The 19,602-nt window shown below is 41.0% G+C and overlaps 1 protein-coding gene across 4 annotated transcripts in view; it reads left to right on the top strand.

The window, feature by feature from the left end:
* The window catches only part of Robo1 (roundabout guidance receptor 1), a 370,504-nt gene that overhangs the window by 299,466 nt on the left and 51,436 nt on the right, over positions 1 to 19,602 (top strand). For 2 of the 4 annotated variants that reach the window (XM_027412417.2, XM_027412415.2), the window contains exons 14-19: positions 2,551 to 2,672; positions 3,392 to 3,623; positions 4,646 to 4,767; positions 8,263 to 8,434; positions 14,358 to 14,555; positions 18,913 to 18,939. In XM_027412417.2, the coding sequence (XP_027268218.1) occupies positions 2,551 to 2,672; positions 3,392 to 3,623; positions 4,646 to 4,767; positions 8,263 to 8,434; positions 14,358 to 14,555; positions 18,913 to 18,939 (873 nt within the window). The remainder of the gene's footprint in view (positions 1 to 2,550; positions 2,673 to 3,391; positions 3,624 to 4,645; positions 4,768 to 8,262; positions 8,435 to 14,357; positions 14,556 to 18,912; positions 18,940 to 19,602) is intronic. The other 2 variants (XM_027412416.2, XM_027412418.1) reach the window with 1 other exon arrangement.

The following is a 19,602-nucleotide window of genomic DNA, read 5'->3' as shown; positions in this document are numbered from 1 at the left end:
GGGTGTCAGGGCTCAGTGAAATGCGTAGACTCCAGTTGAAATTAACTCTTAAGATCTGCTGATTTCACTGAGTGGTGTACTTGGCAGATGAACCAAGTTGATCCTTACCAGGATTTTCAAAGTTATGTCTGAAGCTAGATACCTTTACCCCTTATTTTGGATTGGTCGGATCATACACTGTGTAATGTGTTGGCTGTGAGCACTATGTTTTCAGATGGACTTTTAAGACTTTGTTAGAAAGGGGGTATGAATCAAACCCAGGGTCTCATAGTCATATGGGAGCGCCTTACCTACCACTGAGCTGTGCTTTACCCCAGCCATGACTTTAAAAAAAAAAAAAAAAATCTTGTTTTGCATACCAAACCCAGTTCCCTCTCTCTCCTGTTCTCCTGTGCCCTGCACCATCTCCCCACCCCACCCCCATCCACTTTTCAGAGAGGCCGAGGCCTCTCATGGGGGATGGACAAAGTCTGTCACATCATTTGGGGCAGCACCGAGGCCCTCCCCAGTGTATCTTGACTGAGCAAGGTTTCCCTCCATAGGAAATGGGCTTTAAAAAGCCAGTTCCTGCACTAGGGATAAATATTTTTTATTCCACTTCCAGCAGCCCCATAGACTGTCCAAGCCCCCCCAACTGACACCCACATTCAGGGGGTTTAGTTCGGTCTTCGGCAGGTTCCCCAGCTGTCAGTCTGGAGTCCCTGAGCTCCCACTTGTTCAGGTCAGCGGTTCCTATGGGTTTCCCCTATATGGTCCTGACCCCTTTGCTCATCACTCCTCCCTCTGAACAACTGGACTCCAGAGTTCATCTCAGTGCTTAGCTGTGAATCTCTGCTTCTGCTTCATCAAGTGCCAGATGAAGGCTCTAGGATGGCATTCAAGATACTCATCAATCTCATTACAAGGGAAGGGCATTTAAGGGACCCTCTCCACTATTACGTAGATTTCTAGCTAGGGTCATCCTGGTGGATCCCTGGTTTCTTGTTAACCCCACAATGGCTCTCTCTATCAAGGTACCTCCTTCCTTACTCTTCCTCTCTGTCTTTCCCCCAGCTTGACCTTCTAGATCCCTCATGCTCTCCTCCCGTTCTTCTGCCCTCTTCCCTACTTCCCCAGCCAAAAGGCATTTATCCTATGATTGGAGGGGGTGGGGTATTCAATATTAGCAGACTAAAACATCCGGTTTTGTTTTGTGTAGGTTGGTAACACAACTAAATGTGTGTGTCTCAATAAACAGTCTATAAATAGTTCTGAATCCCCCCAAAAAAATCTTTGTTGTTATTGTTCTTTACCCTGCATTCCTTTTACTTCTTGAAACGAAGAAACCCATCTGCACTTTAGAAAGTCTCTTGAGCTGTGAACAACTGTTGTTGAGTATCGAGTCTATTGAGCTTAGCAAACAGTTCCATGTCCCCCCAATAGTATGACATAAAGGAGACCTGAGCCCAGGTTTCCTCCTGAATCTTTTAGTATCCATGAGACTGAAAAGAAATGATTAAATCCTCCATGCAATATAGTAAACTAAACCAATGTCAATTAAATGATGGGAAGGGCTCTTATCTAATCAGATTTAGTTTATTAGACCTTGCCTAGGTTTCTGTGTTCCTGCCTGTGTACTCCTTTACTTGCCGTCTCCCTTGGTTGAGAAGATCCCCAGGTTCCTCCTAGGAGATGTGCTGATCATCAGCTTGCTACACTCAGTTTCCCCTTGCCGCCTTGTGAGCTTCTCGTTTTCGGTCCTCTCAGCTGTAACCCCACGTTCTTTCTTTTCCTGTGTAGTTCGAATCATTGCAGCGGGGTTTATCTCACTCAGAACTGTGCCAGTGCTCTCACGCTCAGCAGTAAAATGATCATGACATGGTAGGAGGCGCTCTTAAAAATTCCCGTTTGCCGCTGTTATCTTTGCCTCCTGCCCTTTTCGGCTGACACAGGTTTTCTGCTTGCTCTGGCGCTCCCCCTCCCCACACACAGGTCTTTGTTTCTCTTCTCCTGATACTTATACAAAGGTTGAGCTGTAATGGATAGAGAGATGCTCAGTGGCTAAGAAGCCTTGCTCTGAAAGCATAAGGACTTAGCTTTGAACCCCAGCAGCATCCACATAAAAACCCAACCATGACCACTTACGGAGTGCTGTGACACTAGGTGCCATGGGGAATTGGGCAGAGACATGAGGGTCACTGGTGGGTTTGCTGGCAGTGAGCCTGGTGCCAGGCTCATTGAGAGATCCTGTCTCAGGGCAATAAGGCAGAGAGATAAAACAGAAGAGCGAATGTCCTTCTCTGGCCCTGAAGATGCATGCATGCGGGCACACACACACACACACACACACACACACACACACACACACACACACAACACACACACACACACACGAACCACGAACACATATACACACAAACACACGAACATGTACACACACACACAAAGAAGGTAAGTTTGCTTATTTTTCTCTGTATTCAGGGTGACTTCACAGTTCCGCCGATTCTGCTTTTCGGAGAGTTATTGTCCGTGCATGGCATAGGGCCTGACCGTGTTCTTGGATTGTTGCAGATGTCCCACCAACCAGTCAAGGGGTGGACCACAAGCAGGTCCAGAGAGAGCTGGGGAATGTCGTCTTGCACCTCCACAACCCTACCATCCTTTCCTCCTCTTCGGTGGAAGTACACTGGACTGTGAGTTTGTGTAACATGTGTGTTGTTTTTTAATAATCGGGATTTCTGTGAGATTATTACATGTAGGGAATTGACATCACTGTTTTTCACTTCCACACCAATGTTAATTTTATTATGCCAACTATCTGCCTTTAACATATATATAGAGAGAGATAGATATATTTCTATATATCTATATCTATATATATGCTAAAATAATTAAGCCCGCTAGTGTCAAGGGAATCACGAAGTCTTATGACTTGAATACATGACATATGGCATGCATTTTTTTTTTATTTAGGAATACTTCCAAGTAGTCTTGAGCAGACTTTTAAAATGTTTTCTGAATTTGGGAACTGTATGCATATGCACAATGTATTTTGGTCATATTCCCTCTCCCCTGCTTCCCCTCATGTTTCGGACCTCCCCACCACTTCCAACTTAACACTAGTAGGTTTTCAAAACCAAAATGGAAAGCGGCCTTCTCTAAAATGCCCACATGTCTCTTATATGATTTGCCACCCATAGTGAAGTCCTACGTTTTTGCTGAAACATAATATAATATTATTATTATAGAAACTAGTGATTCCTTACAGTTGTGTACTAGAAATCCACACTGTGGCGTCCCATTGGTTGTTTTTTTTTTTTTTTCTTTTCTACTTGTTGCATTGTTCTTATTACTTTGCATCGAAACAAGAAAACAGTGTGACTAATGCCATTTTTATTCATCATTTTAATAGGTGGACCAACAATCTCAATATATCCAAGGATATAAAATTCTCTACCGGCCATCGGGAGCTGGCCACAGTGAATCTGAGTGGTTAGTTTTTGAAGTGAGGACACCAACCAAAAATAGTGTGGTGATCCCTGATCTCAGAAAAGGTGTCAACTATGAGATTAAGGCTCGCCCATTTTTTAATGAGTTTCAAGGAGCAGACAGTGAAATCAAATTTGCCAAAACTTTAGAAGAAGGTATGTATGATGGAGTGGGCTTCCGGGCCATGCAAGGTATCTCCTGTGCTTTTGAACTAATGGAGGTTGTTTAAAAGTTAGTAGTGATGTTTATTATTAATCTGTGTATTTTAAAATATTTTGCTATGGCAATTTATTTACTTACAGCAAGTATAAGTAACATAATGTTGTAACAAGTGACTTGCTTCAGTGGCAATGTGCACAAAATAGGTGAAAGTGTTAACACTATTACTAGAATTCATATTCAAAGCTCATGATTTGCTGGCTTTTTTATTCACGGAAGCTAACGTTAATGGGGTGTAGATAAGGTGAGTAATATCTGGGTTTGCCCGGACTTTCCAGAGTCTGCATTTTCTCCTGATGCCTCATGCTAGGAAACCCTGTAGTTCTTGGCAAACCAGTATTTCCACCCCGCTGAAAACTGAAAAGAGGATTCACATAAAGAATTTCATTTCGCAGTATACTTTTTTTAAAAAAAGGAATTTTCTCTAATTGTGACTTTATAGATGATAGGTTATAGTAAAACGTAACAAAATTGGTGTTCTTTTTCCTATTTTTGTACATTTTTAAGGAGAACATATGAGATTGGAGTGACAGGCTAGAAGGAACAGAGGATGTTCTAAGGATGTTTTTAGTTTTTAGAAATGGATCACTAGTCTGCATATGGGTGAATGTGTGTAGGTATATGACATCATAGTAAAGACTTGGGGAAAGTATTTTTTCTTCTTCCTTGATATCCAGGGGCATAACTAAGGTGGACAGTTTTTCCCTGCCTATGCATTTGCTTGTTGAGCCATCTTGATGCCCTGTCCTGGGGTGTTTTGTGCTGCAATTGCAACTGGTTACAAAAAATTCACAGTATCAATGATTTAGTATAACTTGGAGAAGAGTTATAGTTTGGAGCCCTTGAGTGTTGGGTGTTACCCATACTTAAAGCATTCAGCATCTGTATGTTTACTGTGTGTTTTTAAATACTGTGTGTTTTGGCGTTCTGTACACTCTGTTATATTACAATTTAATAGCACCAAGCGCCCCTCCCCGAAGTGTAACCGTATCAAAGAATGACGGAAATGGGACCGCGATTCTTGTCACTTGGCAACCGCCTCCAGAAGACACTCAGAATGGAATGGTTCAAGAATATAAGGTAACAAATACACTTAGGACATTCACTGGCAGCCCTCATGGCTCACCGAAAAAAGGAACCTGTATGGATTGTCTATTGTCCTTTGTCGCCATCTGCTGGCCCAACAGCCAACATGTAAAATTATTTCTCAGATTCTATTATTTTGGAGTAATTGTCTATACTAGAAAAAGCTATTTGGAAAGAAAATAAGCAAAAATTAAAAGAAAGGTTGTAAGTGGATTGAATCAGGAACATCTCAATAGCAAATAAGTGTGTCCTTTTTCAGCGTTTCTGCAAACACAGTGTGTGTGTGTGTGTGTGTGTGTGTGTGTGTGTGTGTGTCTTTTACCATGGCAAATTTTAACTGTAAAGCATACACTCCTGTACTTAGCATCGCTCTGATGCCTGCATAGTTTTCTGGTTATTAGCTAGCACCATTATTGAGGTTAGAACATGCACATATCTGGCTCTGCATCTGTGAATATGAACCCGTACCTGGAAACATTAATTATTGTGTGTGTGTGTGTGTGTACATGTGTGCCAGGGTAAGTGAGGCAAGTCAGACAACAACCAAGACTCTGTTTTTGCTTCTCCTGTGCAGCTTCTGGGGGTCTAATTCAGATGGTGAAGCTTAGTGACCAGCTCCTAATCCACTCAGACATCTTGCTGGCTTGGAGCATAATTAGTTTTTGAGTCCCAAATTGATACACACCTGTAATTCCACTTCTTGTGGAATTACACAAGGCAGGAGGATGAGAGGTTTGAGACACACACACACACACACACACACACACACACACACACACACACACCAAAACAGAAAACAAAATACGCATTTTTTTTGTTTGGTTTTTACTATGTGTAGTAACTAAACGTAAGTTGAATGGTAGACATAGTATTTGGAAATGATTTTTTTTGAAACAGAAAAATAACCTTGTAAAATTTTTGTCCATGAGCTATTCATGAACTTGTTGAGTATTGCATAGGGCTGGGGAGAGGGTACAGTCAGTAAATACGTGCAGCGTGAGCATAGAGGCCTGAGTTTTATGCAGAAGCTGCTGGAAAAAGTAGGAGTTGCACGTGCCTGTAAGCTGTAAGCCCTGTATTAGAGTAGCCCAGGCTTGCTGACTCTCTCTCTCACACACACACACACACACACACACACACACACACACACACAGAGAGAGAGAGAGAGAGAGAGAGAGAGAGAGAGAGAGAGAGAGAGAGAATACTTTTAAAGACTGCTATATATGATAGATAGTTCAAAGCATTTCAAATAAAAATTTCCCTTGGAATTGATTCATTAAAAGATACAAATGGCCCTCATTTTAAATGCTTTCTCATAAGAGCTCAGGTTGTTTCGGTACTAGGGTGTAGCAGGATACGATATTTCAGCCCAGGGAAGCAGACTATTGTAGAAGCATTTGTAAAAGAGCCTAAAATTTGATGATGTCTTGGCTCCCAAGCCAAATTGTGTAACTTAGAGATTTTCCCCTAAGAGTCAGTACTCATTTCTCTCCTCAAGAAATGTGCAAGGATGGATTTCACTTAACTTCATGGTCAATTTAAAATAATAAAATGCCGTTCTGAACCTGATTGACTGGTACAAAATCAGTTTGTGGCTTTTGGTTCAGCTGTGTAATGTAATTGCTGGGAAAAAATTCACAAAGGAGTCTCTTTCCAATGGGCAGGTCCAGATAGAATGTCTCACCATTTGTGGGTATTGTGCATTGAAACTGTATTTTGCAGTAATAAAAACTTGGCAAAGAAAAAGTTAAAAGTTAAAGGTGATCGAGAACTTTGGTGTTTTGACTGATGCTGTCTGTGTTCCTAGTATAATTTAGGTAATAAATAGCCCATCCTAGCTAGTCCTTCCTACTGCTGGAGGGGATTTCAGAGAGTCCAGAGTATTATGAATGCCATTCTAGATAACCACTTCCTTATGGAAACAATAATAGTATCTTCATCCCCTATATCCATTTATTCAAAATTACCCTTCTATAGGTAATCTTGTAATAACATGTAAAGCCAGACTTAGAGTGTAGTCAAACTTTCAATTCCATAAGTAGATGGTTTCTTACTGCATGTCACTGTCAAAGTTCATGACTACACAGAGTACCTTTTCATTACAAGAGTTTTCTTGCATCAAGTGTATATGGTTACTTTTTGATTCCCAATGTGTTATGAAACAGAAATTGTTATCTCAATTTATTTTGAAGCTCTGTTATTATTGTTTATTGCTCACAGTCCAACATAGCATACACTAGATAAACCCTAGGGTGTTACCTCTTGGTAATATTTTATTTTCAATACCAACCATATTTACATGAAATGTTTTAGATTATTCAGGAGCTCTTCGGCCTTCTCAGACAACTGTTTCTTGGTTTTGATGTTCATGTGATGTGTTAGTTCTGGTTCATTCTTCCCCGAAGTATCAGGCTCTGTGCTTCTTACACACACACACACACACACACACACACACACACACACACACACACAGTTTTTGTTTTGAGACAGGGTTTCTCTGTGTAACAGCCTTAGTTGTCCCGGCCTCAATCACAGAGGTCTGCCTGCCTCTGCCTCCCCAGTGCTGGGATAAAGGCATTCGCCACCACCACCCATCCCTATGCACCTCTGTTTTCTGGCATCCAGTCATATGGAGTTCCTCTTGTAGTATAATTGTAAGATGATGGCACATACTTTGTGTGAATGTTCAGTCTTCTGCAGAATAATTTTTAATTTCTTCATGAAAATTTCTTGATGTTAAAAAAAGACATGCAAAACCTTAATGAAGTGGGCTGATGAGAGCCTTGTGAGAGCTATAACCGTGTTATAGCAAGTTGACCAATTTATATGATATGATTCTTAAAATTATTTTTATTTGTTTTATCTATTTACTTTTGTTTGTGCCAGTGCACACTGAGGCCAGAAAGGGATATCAGATCCTTCAGAAATGTAGTTACAGATGCTTATGGACTAAACTACATGGGTGTTTGGATCTAATCTCTGGTCCTCATGATACCTGATTATGTAGCAAGCCTTCTTAACTGTTGAGACTTCTCTCCATCCCCTATATCAATGGTTAAACACCTCTTTCATGAGGGTCGCCTAAGACCATCAGAAAACACACATTTACATCATGGTTCCTAATAGTAGCAAAATTACAGTTATAAAGTAGCAATTAAAATAATGTTAGTATTGGGGGTCACCACAACACGAGACACAACTGGGTTAAAGGGTCACAGCATTAAGAAGGTTGACAACCACTGCCCTATATGGTAGACTCTTAACTAGCCAAAGTACCTATGAAAACCTTATAGCTACTGCTAAAATGTAGTTTGACTAGAATAATCTCACAATTAGGTCAAGGCAAAAAATGACCTTTAAAGTTTCCTTTATTGGACTCTTGATAGATCTGAACTCTGTGTAGGTCTGAAACTTCTCTAGGATTTATGTGGAGCTTTTCATTAACCTGGATAAATTATGAGCTTTCCTTTCCTTTTATGCTTCTTACAGGTTTGGTGTCTAGGTAATGAAACTAGGTATCACATAAACAAGACAGTAGATGGTTCTACCTTTTCTGTGGTCATCCCCTCTCTGGTTCCTGGGATCCGGTACAGTGTGGAGGTGGCAGCAAGCACTGGGGCTGGTCCAGGGGTGAAGAGTGAGCCTCAGTTCATCCAGTTAGGTAAGAGTCAACATGATCTCATATTGGTCTCCCTTGTTCTGCTTTGCCGGTTTTTGTTTTGCTTACAGACCAGCCATTGTTGCAAGGCAAGTAGAAGCTAGAGTAGAAGCCATGGGGCTATCTTTATTTAAAAGATAGAAAACTAGAGATATGTAGCCATTACTCACTTACCAAGGGCAATACATTCTGAGAGACATGCTAGGTGATTGTGTCATTGTGTGGGCATCACAGCGTACAGTTATATAAACTAAGACTGCTAATGCACTAGACAATGCTATCTTATGGGAACATGGTTATACAGATGGTTTATCATTGACTGATTATTATGTATGGTTAATGACTGTAGATGCCTGGCAACTAAAACATCAAAGTTTAATTATTGCTGTTTCAAATATAGAGCAATCAGTATTTACTGTCATTCTTACTCTGTCTTATAGAATTTTTATCTAATTAACAAATGCTATTAGTTGAACATCAAGGAAATCTCAATGAAAAAGGAAGACGCAATCTTTGCACTTGTGGATTTTAAACTGTTTTGGAAAGGAAATGGCTTAGTTAGGCTTTCTATTGCTCTGACAAATTACCATGACCAAAAGCTAGTAGTGGAGGATCACACTTCGCAGCACTGTTCATCATTGAAATAAGTCAAGACAGGAACTATTTTGGGGTTTTTTTGGGGGGGGGTTGTTTGTTTTTGTTTTGTTTTGTTTTGTTTTTTTGAGACAGTGTTTCTCTGGGCATTGGAGGCTGTCCTGGAACTGGCTCTTGTAGACCAGGCTGGTCTGAAACTCACAGTGATCCATCTGTCTCTGCCTCTGCCTCCTAGTGCTGGGATTAAAGGTGTGCACCACCACCATCCAGCTCAGGACAGGAACTGAAACAGGGCAGGAACTTGGAGGTAGGAGCTAAGGCAGAGGTCATGGAGGGGTGCTGCTTCCTGGATTTCTTCCCCTGGATTGCTCAGCCCAGGGATGGCACCACTCACAATGGGCTGGGCCTTCCCCCATCAATCACTAATTAAGAAAAGGCTTTCTAGCCAGATCTTGTGGAGGCATTTTCTCAGTTAAGGGTTCTTCCTTTCAGATAACTCTAGTTAGTATGTCAAGTTGACATAAGACTAGCCAGCCCAAGAAATAAAACCCTTCCTTGCAACACTTAAGCCAGGCATTAGAAATTTATAGCAATGTGAAATTTTATTTACATTTAATGTCTATTTAAAATTATAAATAGTTTTTATTACAAAAAGTAAATTAATGTATTAATTTTAAATATTTATATGCTAACATATTAGGTTAATGAAAAAATATAATACAGAAGTCTACATGACTACCATTCACTACAGAAAATGTTATATTCAGATTATACAGGTCATTGGTAGTAAATTATAAAACAACACATACTATTGTTCTAAAATGACAAGAGAAAATAGTTTGATTTTTAAGCAGTGACATTTAAGTTATTAAAGGTTAATCAGAAGTACATGGTCAACTTTCTATTTTAACATCAGAAATTAAACTTTGGAGTGTTTTAATGTCACATGTTAAATCGTGACCAAAGGATCAGATGACACAACTCTCCTTGCTTGACAAGTGCACACCTTCTTAATGTACTAGCAATATTGTCATCCTGGGATTATGTCAAAATAAAATTAAGAAATATTCAGCTTGGAATATTGCTCACACTTCATTGTTAAGACAGAGCTAGTGGCTCTCAGATAGGCAGGAAATCTCTGTGGTGGGACATAAGAAAGTATCGAAATACACAGTTGTTGGTTAGTACTCACTACCATATAAACTCTCAGACCAGGCACTGTGGGCCACAGGCTGATGAGACTGAATCTTTAGAAGGACATTTCCAGGGTCATCCCTGTCCCCGGGCCAGCTGAAGAGAGGAAAGGAAACACATTTAAACACTTCAGGATAAGAAAGGTACATATCGCTCTCGCCCGTTGTTATTAGACATAAGGTGATTGGGGCCACAACAGAATGAGGTCGGTCACTGGGTAGGGAAGCTCCTTCCACCAAGTGGAGATTTAATTATGAGATGGCCCTTTAACGCTTGCTAACTCAGTTACAACTGTGGACTAGGGTTTAACATTTCTTAACTTACCGTTTCCACTTACCAACTTTGAAAGTAGTTATTCCATGCATATCTTTGAGATGAAAATAGCTTCACAACTTATTTCAAGCAATACAGGAAAGGGAATTGCTTAATGCATCTGTTACAATTTTTCAACACACATGCAGGAATAAATATAAGTTGACACACACACATTTATCCACTTGGGTGTAATGGCAATATCTATTTTTTACCATTGTACGTTACACTGTTGCTATCCTGTTGGTGTTGTCTGCTTTTATAGCACACTGCCTTCTCATCCGATTTATTTTGGAAGATGGGCTGAAAAACAGGACTATGAATTATTTTGTTAGGATTTTTATCAAGAAATTTAAGAGTCAAATGGGTTTGCTTGGAATTATAAATGTGTTCTGGGTTCCCATATTTTAATACAGCCTCAGCTGTACTGACACAAAGCCTGATATGCTGAGAGGCCATTTGAATTCATTAGTCACACTACACTTTATTCTGTTAAGTCCATCTGGTCGCTTGCATTGGAACCTCCTATGGCCCTTTCTATAAAATCTGAAGCTACCCAATTTAACCTTGCACAAACAGCCATGCTATCTATAAACCTAGTAGATACAAAGGATGAATTAAGAATAAAAAGGATGGGTCTGCTTGGTGAGCATCGAGAGGTTGAAATGCTCTTAGGCCAACCAGAGATAAAAGGGTCTGGGACATGAAATGAAACTTTCAGTCAACAAGCAATTGAAAGAAGGTGACTGCTTGTGACAATAGCTTTCCAGCCTTGACCTCTGTAGAAGGAAATTAAGAGTTGTGTTCAGGGTATGTGTAGCACGCACGCAAATACACACACACACACACACACACACACACACACACACACACACACACACAGCATGAAAAGGGATGTAGACATTTCACATGGAAAGGAGTGCTATATTCCTAAAGTAGTTTCAACACACACTGAAAGCTATTTATTTTTCCTGCCAGTTCTCTTATCAAGAGGCAATATCATTATAAGGAAAGAAAGCAATATTCAAGTTAAGAAATGTTATGTATGAAGAATTAGTTGTGTTGATTATTTTTTCTAGAAAAGAAAATATGCTTAGGAACTGCAAAATGCCCCTATCTTTAAACAGATGGTATTGGCAGAATTGCTGTATGTCTCTTTGACTTGGGTTTGAGTATCTGTCTACAGAGTAACTGTAAACCTTGACAGGGCTCCAAGGACCTGGTTGTTGGTGTTTTATAGGCCAAAGCATCTAACCCATGACCTGGTGTCCCTGTCAAAGAGAACATAGACTGGCAGGTGCCCTGAACATTTTATGTAACCTGTCTGTATGGCCCCTCACTAGGACACCTTTGACAAGGATGAGTGAGGGATGAGTCCGTGTGTCTCCAAAGAGACATGGAGGAGGCAATGGGACCAAATATGCGACATAATGGAAGCGATTTATTTCACACAGATCTGCAATGGAAGGGGTTGCAGATAAGGGTCAGTGGAAAGGCCACAGGGGCGACTCATTATCCTGCAGATGTGACTCTAGAGGGAGGACTCGTGGAATGGCATCTTTATTGCTCCTCGGAAGTTTCCTCAGATCTAAACCCCTGTGAAGCTTGAGGATTTAGTGGTTCCAAGAGGAACCAGCGATGGATTCCAGAGTGTTGCCATCACTGAGAGACTGTCACTACTGTATGTGTGACAAAACAGAGGGCCAGTGAAGTAAGTTGAACTGCTGTGTCCCATACGGAGCGGGTCTTAAGGATGCCAGAGGGTAAGGTGCATATCTGGGTTGAGCATTCGAAGACCCGGGAGCAAACAGAAAGAGGGAGCTGCAGAGATGACTCTGTGCTTGCTGAGCATGTGTGAAAATCCAAATCAGAATCCTTGTTACCTACATAAAGACCTGGCATGACAGTGTACTTCCAAAATCCCACTACTGGGGAGGCAGAGAAAAACTGATGCGTTTAACTCGCTGGCAGCCCAACTAGTGGAAATACTGACCTCTCTATCCAGTGAAAGACCCTGTCTCCCAAACTAAGGTGGAAAGGGATTGACAAAGACATTTCAGTCCTGAATTCTGGCCTCCATAACACATACACACCCACACCCCCCAAAATGTATGCACACATGCACACATGCATTCCTTTCAAAGCTGAAACATACTCCTAGAAGACAGGCCTGACTTTCCTCACAAGAGAAAAAGACAAAGGACCATGTCAACACTGCCTCTCACTGCTGTTCTGTTTGCCGCTAATGGGTTTAGGGCAAGAAAGAACCATTCCCACTGATGCCTGTTCTGGACTCCAGTTATAGCTGCAATCCAATGGGCCTGTTAAGTTAAGTGGGCCACAGCAACGGACAAAAGGCATGAATCTGAAAAAGGAAGTGGCAGCAACTAAGAAGGCTGACAGGAAAGGGAATGAGACAAATGGGTAGAGAGAGAACACGCTGTATGTATCAGAATACACTGTATGTATAGAATAACAAAATTAGAGTAAAAAGGGAAAACATGGATACAATCCAACAAGAAACTATAAGGATGCAGGACAGCAAAGGTTGATGTCAGATGAATTAATAATAGCAAGAAAGCACCATAATAAATGGGTAAGCATCTCTTTTTTTTCACTGGCTGTTATATGGGAAGACATCAAGACTGCTGCCTCTAGTGGGGATTCTGCACGTTGGCTAGGCTCAAGTTGGGCATCACTCAGGGCCAACAAAATGGGCTTCGTTGAAGGTAGAGCAACCACCTCAATTTCCTAGCGTCTCCAGGCAGCTCTGTGGGACCTGAATTAAGAACTGCAGGCTTCAGTGACCACTCCATAGGCTTAAATGAAAAATGAGTAGGTTTTATTACCCATATAGTCTATCAATTTTTAATTTTGAATCAAAATGTCTCGCAGAAAATATGAGTCCTTTGGGCTATTCATAACACTTGATGATTCTTTTACATATTTAATGTTCTTTTCTGATATCTAATGTTGATCATCATTATTTTAAAAGAAAGATCACCCATAGTTCTTACAATGCTAAGTTTTATGGTGTTTTAGTGGTTTCCAGTTTTATAATTCTTTACAAACACAGGTTCAAATAATGCATTATTAAAACAGTTGAGGATCCTCCAAAATGGTTGTGGGAAGGAAAAAACACACTTTAGCACCCCCCAGATCTACTTACAGAAGAAGTAAACTTTCAATCTAGCTCCCCATCCCACTCACACAGCACACACCATTTTTAGGACAGAGTTTTACTATGTAACCCTGACTGGCCTGGCCTGGGATTCTTTCTCTGTGTAGACTGGCTGAGCTCAAATCTCACAGATCCACCTGCCTCTGCCTCCTGGGTGATAGGACTAAAGCTATGTGCCACTGCGCCTAACCCATTCCTACCATTTTTGAAGCAAATATTTGAGGGTTCCTACAGAAATGTGAGAAAGTATATTTCTTTTCTATATTTACTCAGCACCCTTATTTACCAGAATGCATTAAATTATTTCAAATTATTCCATATGGTAGAGGTACGTGGGTATATCTAGTTAGATATACCACTTTAAACACTCACACAGTTTTCTGAAATAAAAAGACAGAGCATTCTTCTTTATAGTCTCATAAAAGTGTGACATACTTGTTTTGAATTTAAATAAATGGAATAAATGAAAAATTTCCCTGAAAATCTTTTGAACTTCCCTGTGGTGACTGAGACAAAATGGAAAACAGAAATCATTGTCCAAATGTTAACAGGGTGAAGCAAGAGCGATGTATACCTGGTACAGGTGTTGTGCTGTCTGTCGTGTTGAAATTTTTACCCATACTTAACCAAGTGATGGCCTTTCAGATTCTCATGGAAACCCCGTGTCTCCCGAGGACCAAGTGAGCCTAGCTCAGCAGATCTCAGACGTGGTAAAGCAGCCAGCATTCATCGCAGGCATCGGGGCAGCCTGTTGGATCATCCTCATGGTCTTTAGCATCTGGCTTTACAGGCACCGAAAGAAGAGAAATGGCCTCACCAGCACGTACGCAGGCATCAGGAAAGGTGTGGTGGCTATAAAACTTTTTATCATAAACTGATAGTGTGTTACTCATGGTGTGCAGCCTTCATGAAACGGCTTTCATACGTGCAGGTTCTCAATAGGCTGTCATTTCTCCACACACTCCATATGGAACTTGCTTGTGGAACAGAGCACTAATAGAATTTGCCAGCCTCTCAGGACCCTCTTCCTCTAAACTAGGTTTCTTCAAGGTCTAGACTTTGCCCCATTCTTTTAGGCAGATATGTTATTTTATGCCCTTGTGGGAAATTTGAAATCACCTGTCACAAGAATTATAAATTCAGGCTTATTTTGTTGTTGTTGTTGTTGTTGTCATTGCTTGTGGTCTTGTTTTATCTTAGTTTAGTTTTTATGGATGAGCACTTACTGCCTTTTGCTTATCTATAACAATTGTCCTTAGTGGATACAAATGACGGCTGTGTAGGCTGCTTGAGGTAGCAAATTGAGGTTTATTTATCACTCGTAGATTTAACATAGAGTTGAATATTTATATATGCTTAACTAATAGTGTCATTAAGATGTCTACAGAGGTTTGGAAAGCACTCTTTCGTTGCTGTGATTTACAGGGCAGCACATGTTGAGAGTCTCAGCACACCCTCAGATCTCAGAGATGCTGATGCTAATTTTTATTTCCTGAGTCAGTTCTTACCACTCTCTGGTAGATACCCTTCCTCTCCATTCCCATGTGTTTGATAACTCTGGTTTATTCCAGGTCAGCTATAATTCACAGTGTTTAGTGGATAACCCCTTTTCCTGTCCTTATTTATAATGCTCTTTTTGTTCTCAAAATTATCATAATTTGTATGGTAACATTATGATTCACCCTAGATATAGGGCCCGTGCATCACCCTGATATAAGAGATTTACATTGCTGCAAAGCAGACTGTATAACGATTGCTAGTAAGGATACCTCTTGCCCAACCATTACTTCCTTTTTATTCTAATTTGCACATGTTTCCTGTAACATGAATAATATAAAGCCAGTGACAGATATTGGGGTTCAAGCTGAAGCAAAGCAGCCAGCCACTAGCTCTTCCCTCTTCCAAGGCTGAAATGGAGATCCTGTCTTCCCAGTGATTGGAAACTGAATCTCACATGAGACCCTTTTCCCTTTCCTGGGATTAAAGGCATGAGCTCTGTTTCTCTTTTAGACTGATGGAGTCTCCTGTAGCCCATTGTGGTCTTGGACTCACAGAGATCTGTCTGCCTCTGTCTCCTGAGTCTTGGAATTAAAGGTTTGTGCCAACACTGCTCAGCTTCTCTGGCTAACTAGTGTGGCTGGCTTTGCATTCTGATCCCCAGGCAAGCTTTTTTAAATCATAAACAATGTATCACCACAGTTTCCTAAGCAAACACTTTGTACATGTCCTGGCAAAGTACTACCTCGGACTAATTGTGTGGCTAAGTCAGTATTGTCAGCACTAGCACTCAAATACCCCTAAACATTTAGACAGAATTCTAGATTAACAGTCTCAACTCTGTGCTCTTGCTTACAAGGGATCTTGACAAAAGAATTGGGTGAGACTGTCACCAGTCCTGTGAAAATGAATCCCTGACTGGCCCTGCAGCCTGCTTCCATATGTAAATCTTCTCAGGCATTGTCCTCTGTACATATGCCCCCAGCTCCCCATCCCTCCCCCAGCAGACATGTGTTCTGTCAATGGCCCTGCCTGTAAAATAGCAAAGAAGGGCTTAGGGCCAATGCAGAGACTGTGCGGCTCATTATGTATACAAAGTGGAACAATAACAGGCACATGTTGACCATATGAACCCTTGACTACAGATCAATATAGAGAAGGGGTCTGTGGGAGGTGGCGTGGGGAGGGAGGAGGATCCCTGGGAGACTGCTTTTGAAATCTGACTTACGTTAGTTAACGCAACTCAGGGATATTTAAATGTGGAGTCCCTTGTATCCATTCTGGTTGAAGGACCTCCATAACAACTTGATTGTGCAAGCATCAGTCCTTGGACTCCAGAGTTTCCTGTCACAGTGAGGTGTCTTAGCTATATAATTGTAGCAGGTTAATGCTCTCTATTGTCTTGAGATATAAAGATGTGACACAAAACTCTCCTTGGTCTCCAAAGCATTCCTTTCCTTTACTAATGTCCTTTGAGCATGCCAGAAGACACCCACGTGCATTGCCCAGAGCTCTCTAACTAATCCCATTGTCTCTTCAATTAGCTCCTGTGGAAACATAAATCATGGAACATAATTATGAATGTGACTTACTGAGCCCCTGACTCTGTTTTCCTCACTTGGGCAATTTTTTGTTGTTGTTTTTTTTTTTGTAATTCTTGTTCTATGCCTTTTCTTTTAAAAAGTACATTGTGTCATCTTAAATTTCCTATGCCAAAAGGATAATGCCAGTGATTTTAATGAAATGAGATATGGCGTATTTTAAAGAAATCAGTGCAGAGTGCCCGTTTGCTATACAATGTCAAGCCAGAGTGAGACTTTTGGATACTAGTGGGGATTTTTGGTGTGGCCTCACTGCATGTCACTGTCGGTGTGATGAGCAGGGGGGTCTTTCATACCATTCTATATGCATTCCATTCACACAGATCCCCAACATGGGTGAGCACACGGAGTGTTAGTGGTGTTACTGGAAGGTTTGGGCATTAAGTTGGGTTTAGATAGGTAAAAATTCCACTGAGTACTAGCCTTTCTTCATTTGTTTTTATCTTCACAAACGGGTTAGCGAAAGTACCTACACTGGCCTTTTCTCTTTCCCCATGTCCTTGTAATCGAAAATTAATGTTCAGGCACTCCATTCTTGTTTGAATAGCTTTAGTTGCAAATGCACCTCTTTTTTGTGTGTGTTTTATGAGGACTTGTTACTATTGGGATTTTTTAAATGCAGCTAAATTATATTGACTTTGAAAGGATCTGAGTGGGGAAAATCACAATAGAATTCTTAAGATGGTTCTGCTGTGCTACACATGAAGGCCAGTGTATGAATTGAGGGTTTTGTTGTTGTTCTTTCTAGTATGCTAGTATTAAGTGGTTTGCAAAGAACTGGGCACGATACATCCTTCCAGCATATTCCCGTCAAAGCCCAGACCCTAACATCAATTTCCTATTGATGTATTAATGGAAAATATGCTTCAGCGTTTTGATACATGATAAATAATCAATATTCCAGCTTATTTGCCCTGAAGAATTGTTGAAAGCAATCTTTAATCTGAAAGGAAGATACTTTCCTGCTTTCCTTATTAGGGCCAAATTTGTTTTAAATTGAAAGGGAGAGATTGGAAAAGCATTTAGTCTCCCCCCTCTCCCCCCCATCCCCCGTCTATGAAATAGTATGGAAATTGCTGTGGTGCTGGTCTATGCCCAGCAAAGGGAGAAGGTGGGGAAGTGGGGGAGGCCAGGCTGCTACTTTTGAGGTCTGCAGTTCAATTTCAGGCATTATTGATTAGATTAAGATTTATAACTGCAGAGAGTGAAGGTTCTTGGGGGGGGCATGACTGTTCTTTTGTTCAGCTTCTAGGATGGCATTAAAACATGTTCTGTCTGCCCCTAGAAAGCTTCTGAGTGTGAAGGATGACAGAGAAATTGGAAGTTTTAGCTCCACATCTTTTCCTATCCATTCACAATTTTTATGATGATAAAAACAAACAAACAAGTAAACAAAATCTGTGTTACTTTGTTCCTGTGCTGCCAGGCATTTCTCAGCAGTAAAGCAGTATGATTTTCATGATATTCTCTCTTTCTTTCTATTTCTCCTTCCCTCCCTTTCTCTGTCTCCCTCTCTCCCCCCTCTTCCTCTCCCTCCCTCCATCCCTCCCTCCCTCTTTCTCTCTTTCTCTCCCTCCCTCTTTCTCTCCCTCCCTCTTTCTCTCCCTCCCTCTTTCTCTCCCTCCCTCCCTCCCTCCCACTTCCAGAATGAACACTCCACTGTGCCTTTTATCCCACTTACCAAGCATTTACTTTCAGATGTCTAGATAAGGGTCCAGCACAGCCCCGATAATACTTGTTTAAGAACCCATCATCAAGGGTTTGGGAATGATTACTGGTGGAGGATTGCTGTTTGCACTAAAGCCGTGGGCAGACTCTGTGTTACTGACTGCAAGGTCATCTGCAGGCTAACCCAGACAGTTCCCCTCCTCAGAGTATTAGAATGTCAGTCACTTCAGAATGGTACCTGTACAGACAAGATGATTTTTTTTTTCCCTAGACTTCAGATTTGCTGTTACTCATATATCAGAGTGTCAAACCTACCGGCTTGGTTATTTACATTTGTGTTATGTTCAGCTGTCTGCTTGATTTATACTAATGTGATATGTTCCCCTTCTCTCTCCAGCTTAATAACTAGTTTATATTTTGTTTTGATTTTTCAGTCCCGTCCTTTACCTTCACACCAACAGGTATCTATTTGCATGTACCCTCCTCCTTCCGTTTGATAGTTTGGTGTGTGGTGTGTCTTGCTGTTACGTTTCTGGTTTCAGTTCATTCTGAACGATAACTTGGGGAAAGGACTTCCACAGAAGACAGTATTTCACTTACTCATGCTGGGCATGCATTCGAAGTAGAATTAGTTGGGTGTTGCTTTTCATCTCCTCAATACAGTTACATATTCTGCACGCCACATTGCATCTTAGCCTGTTCGCATGTATCTCCATTAAACAAGCACACGTTTTCTACCCTTGGCATGATTTAACACACTAATCATTGTACTGATTAGTTCACACTGGACAATGTATCTTTCTCCCCTTGACTTCAACTTTCAAGTTTTCCAACAACAGAAAAATTTCTCTCCCTTGCAAATTCTCTGTCATAGGATTGATATTCTCAGAGGCACCCCAAATCTCTGTCCCCCAGGAGCGATAAACCTCATTTCTGACAAATCAGTCCTTGTCTTGCTCCATTCAGCTTCTTTCAGAACAGATACTCCTGTCCCGTCACCTCCAGTCAAAGATGTCCCTGTAGTTATGTGTCCTCAGTTTTAATCCACTTATTGGGATCACTGGGCACACTTATCTCTCCCTAGCAGACTTCCAGTTTGGAGTTTTCTAAGTAGCGGAAACTTG

Source organism: Cricetulus griseus, chromosome 4 (assembly GCF_003668045.3).
Source record: "Cricetulus griseus strain 17A/GY chromosome 4, alternate assembly CriGri-PICRH-1.0, whole genome shotgun sequence".
NCBI classification, from domain to species: Eukaryota; Metazoa; Chordata; class Mammalia; order Rodentia; family Cricetidae; genus Cricetulus; species Cricetulus griseus.
Note: the sequence above shows the minus strand (reverse complement) of the source record. Positions and strands in the feature narration are given on the sequence as shown.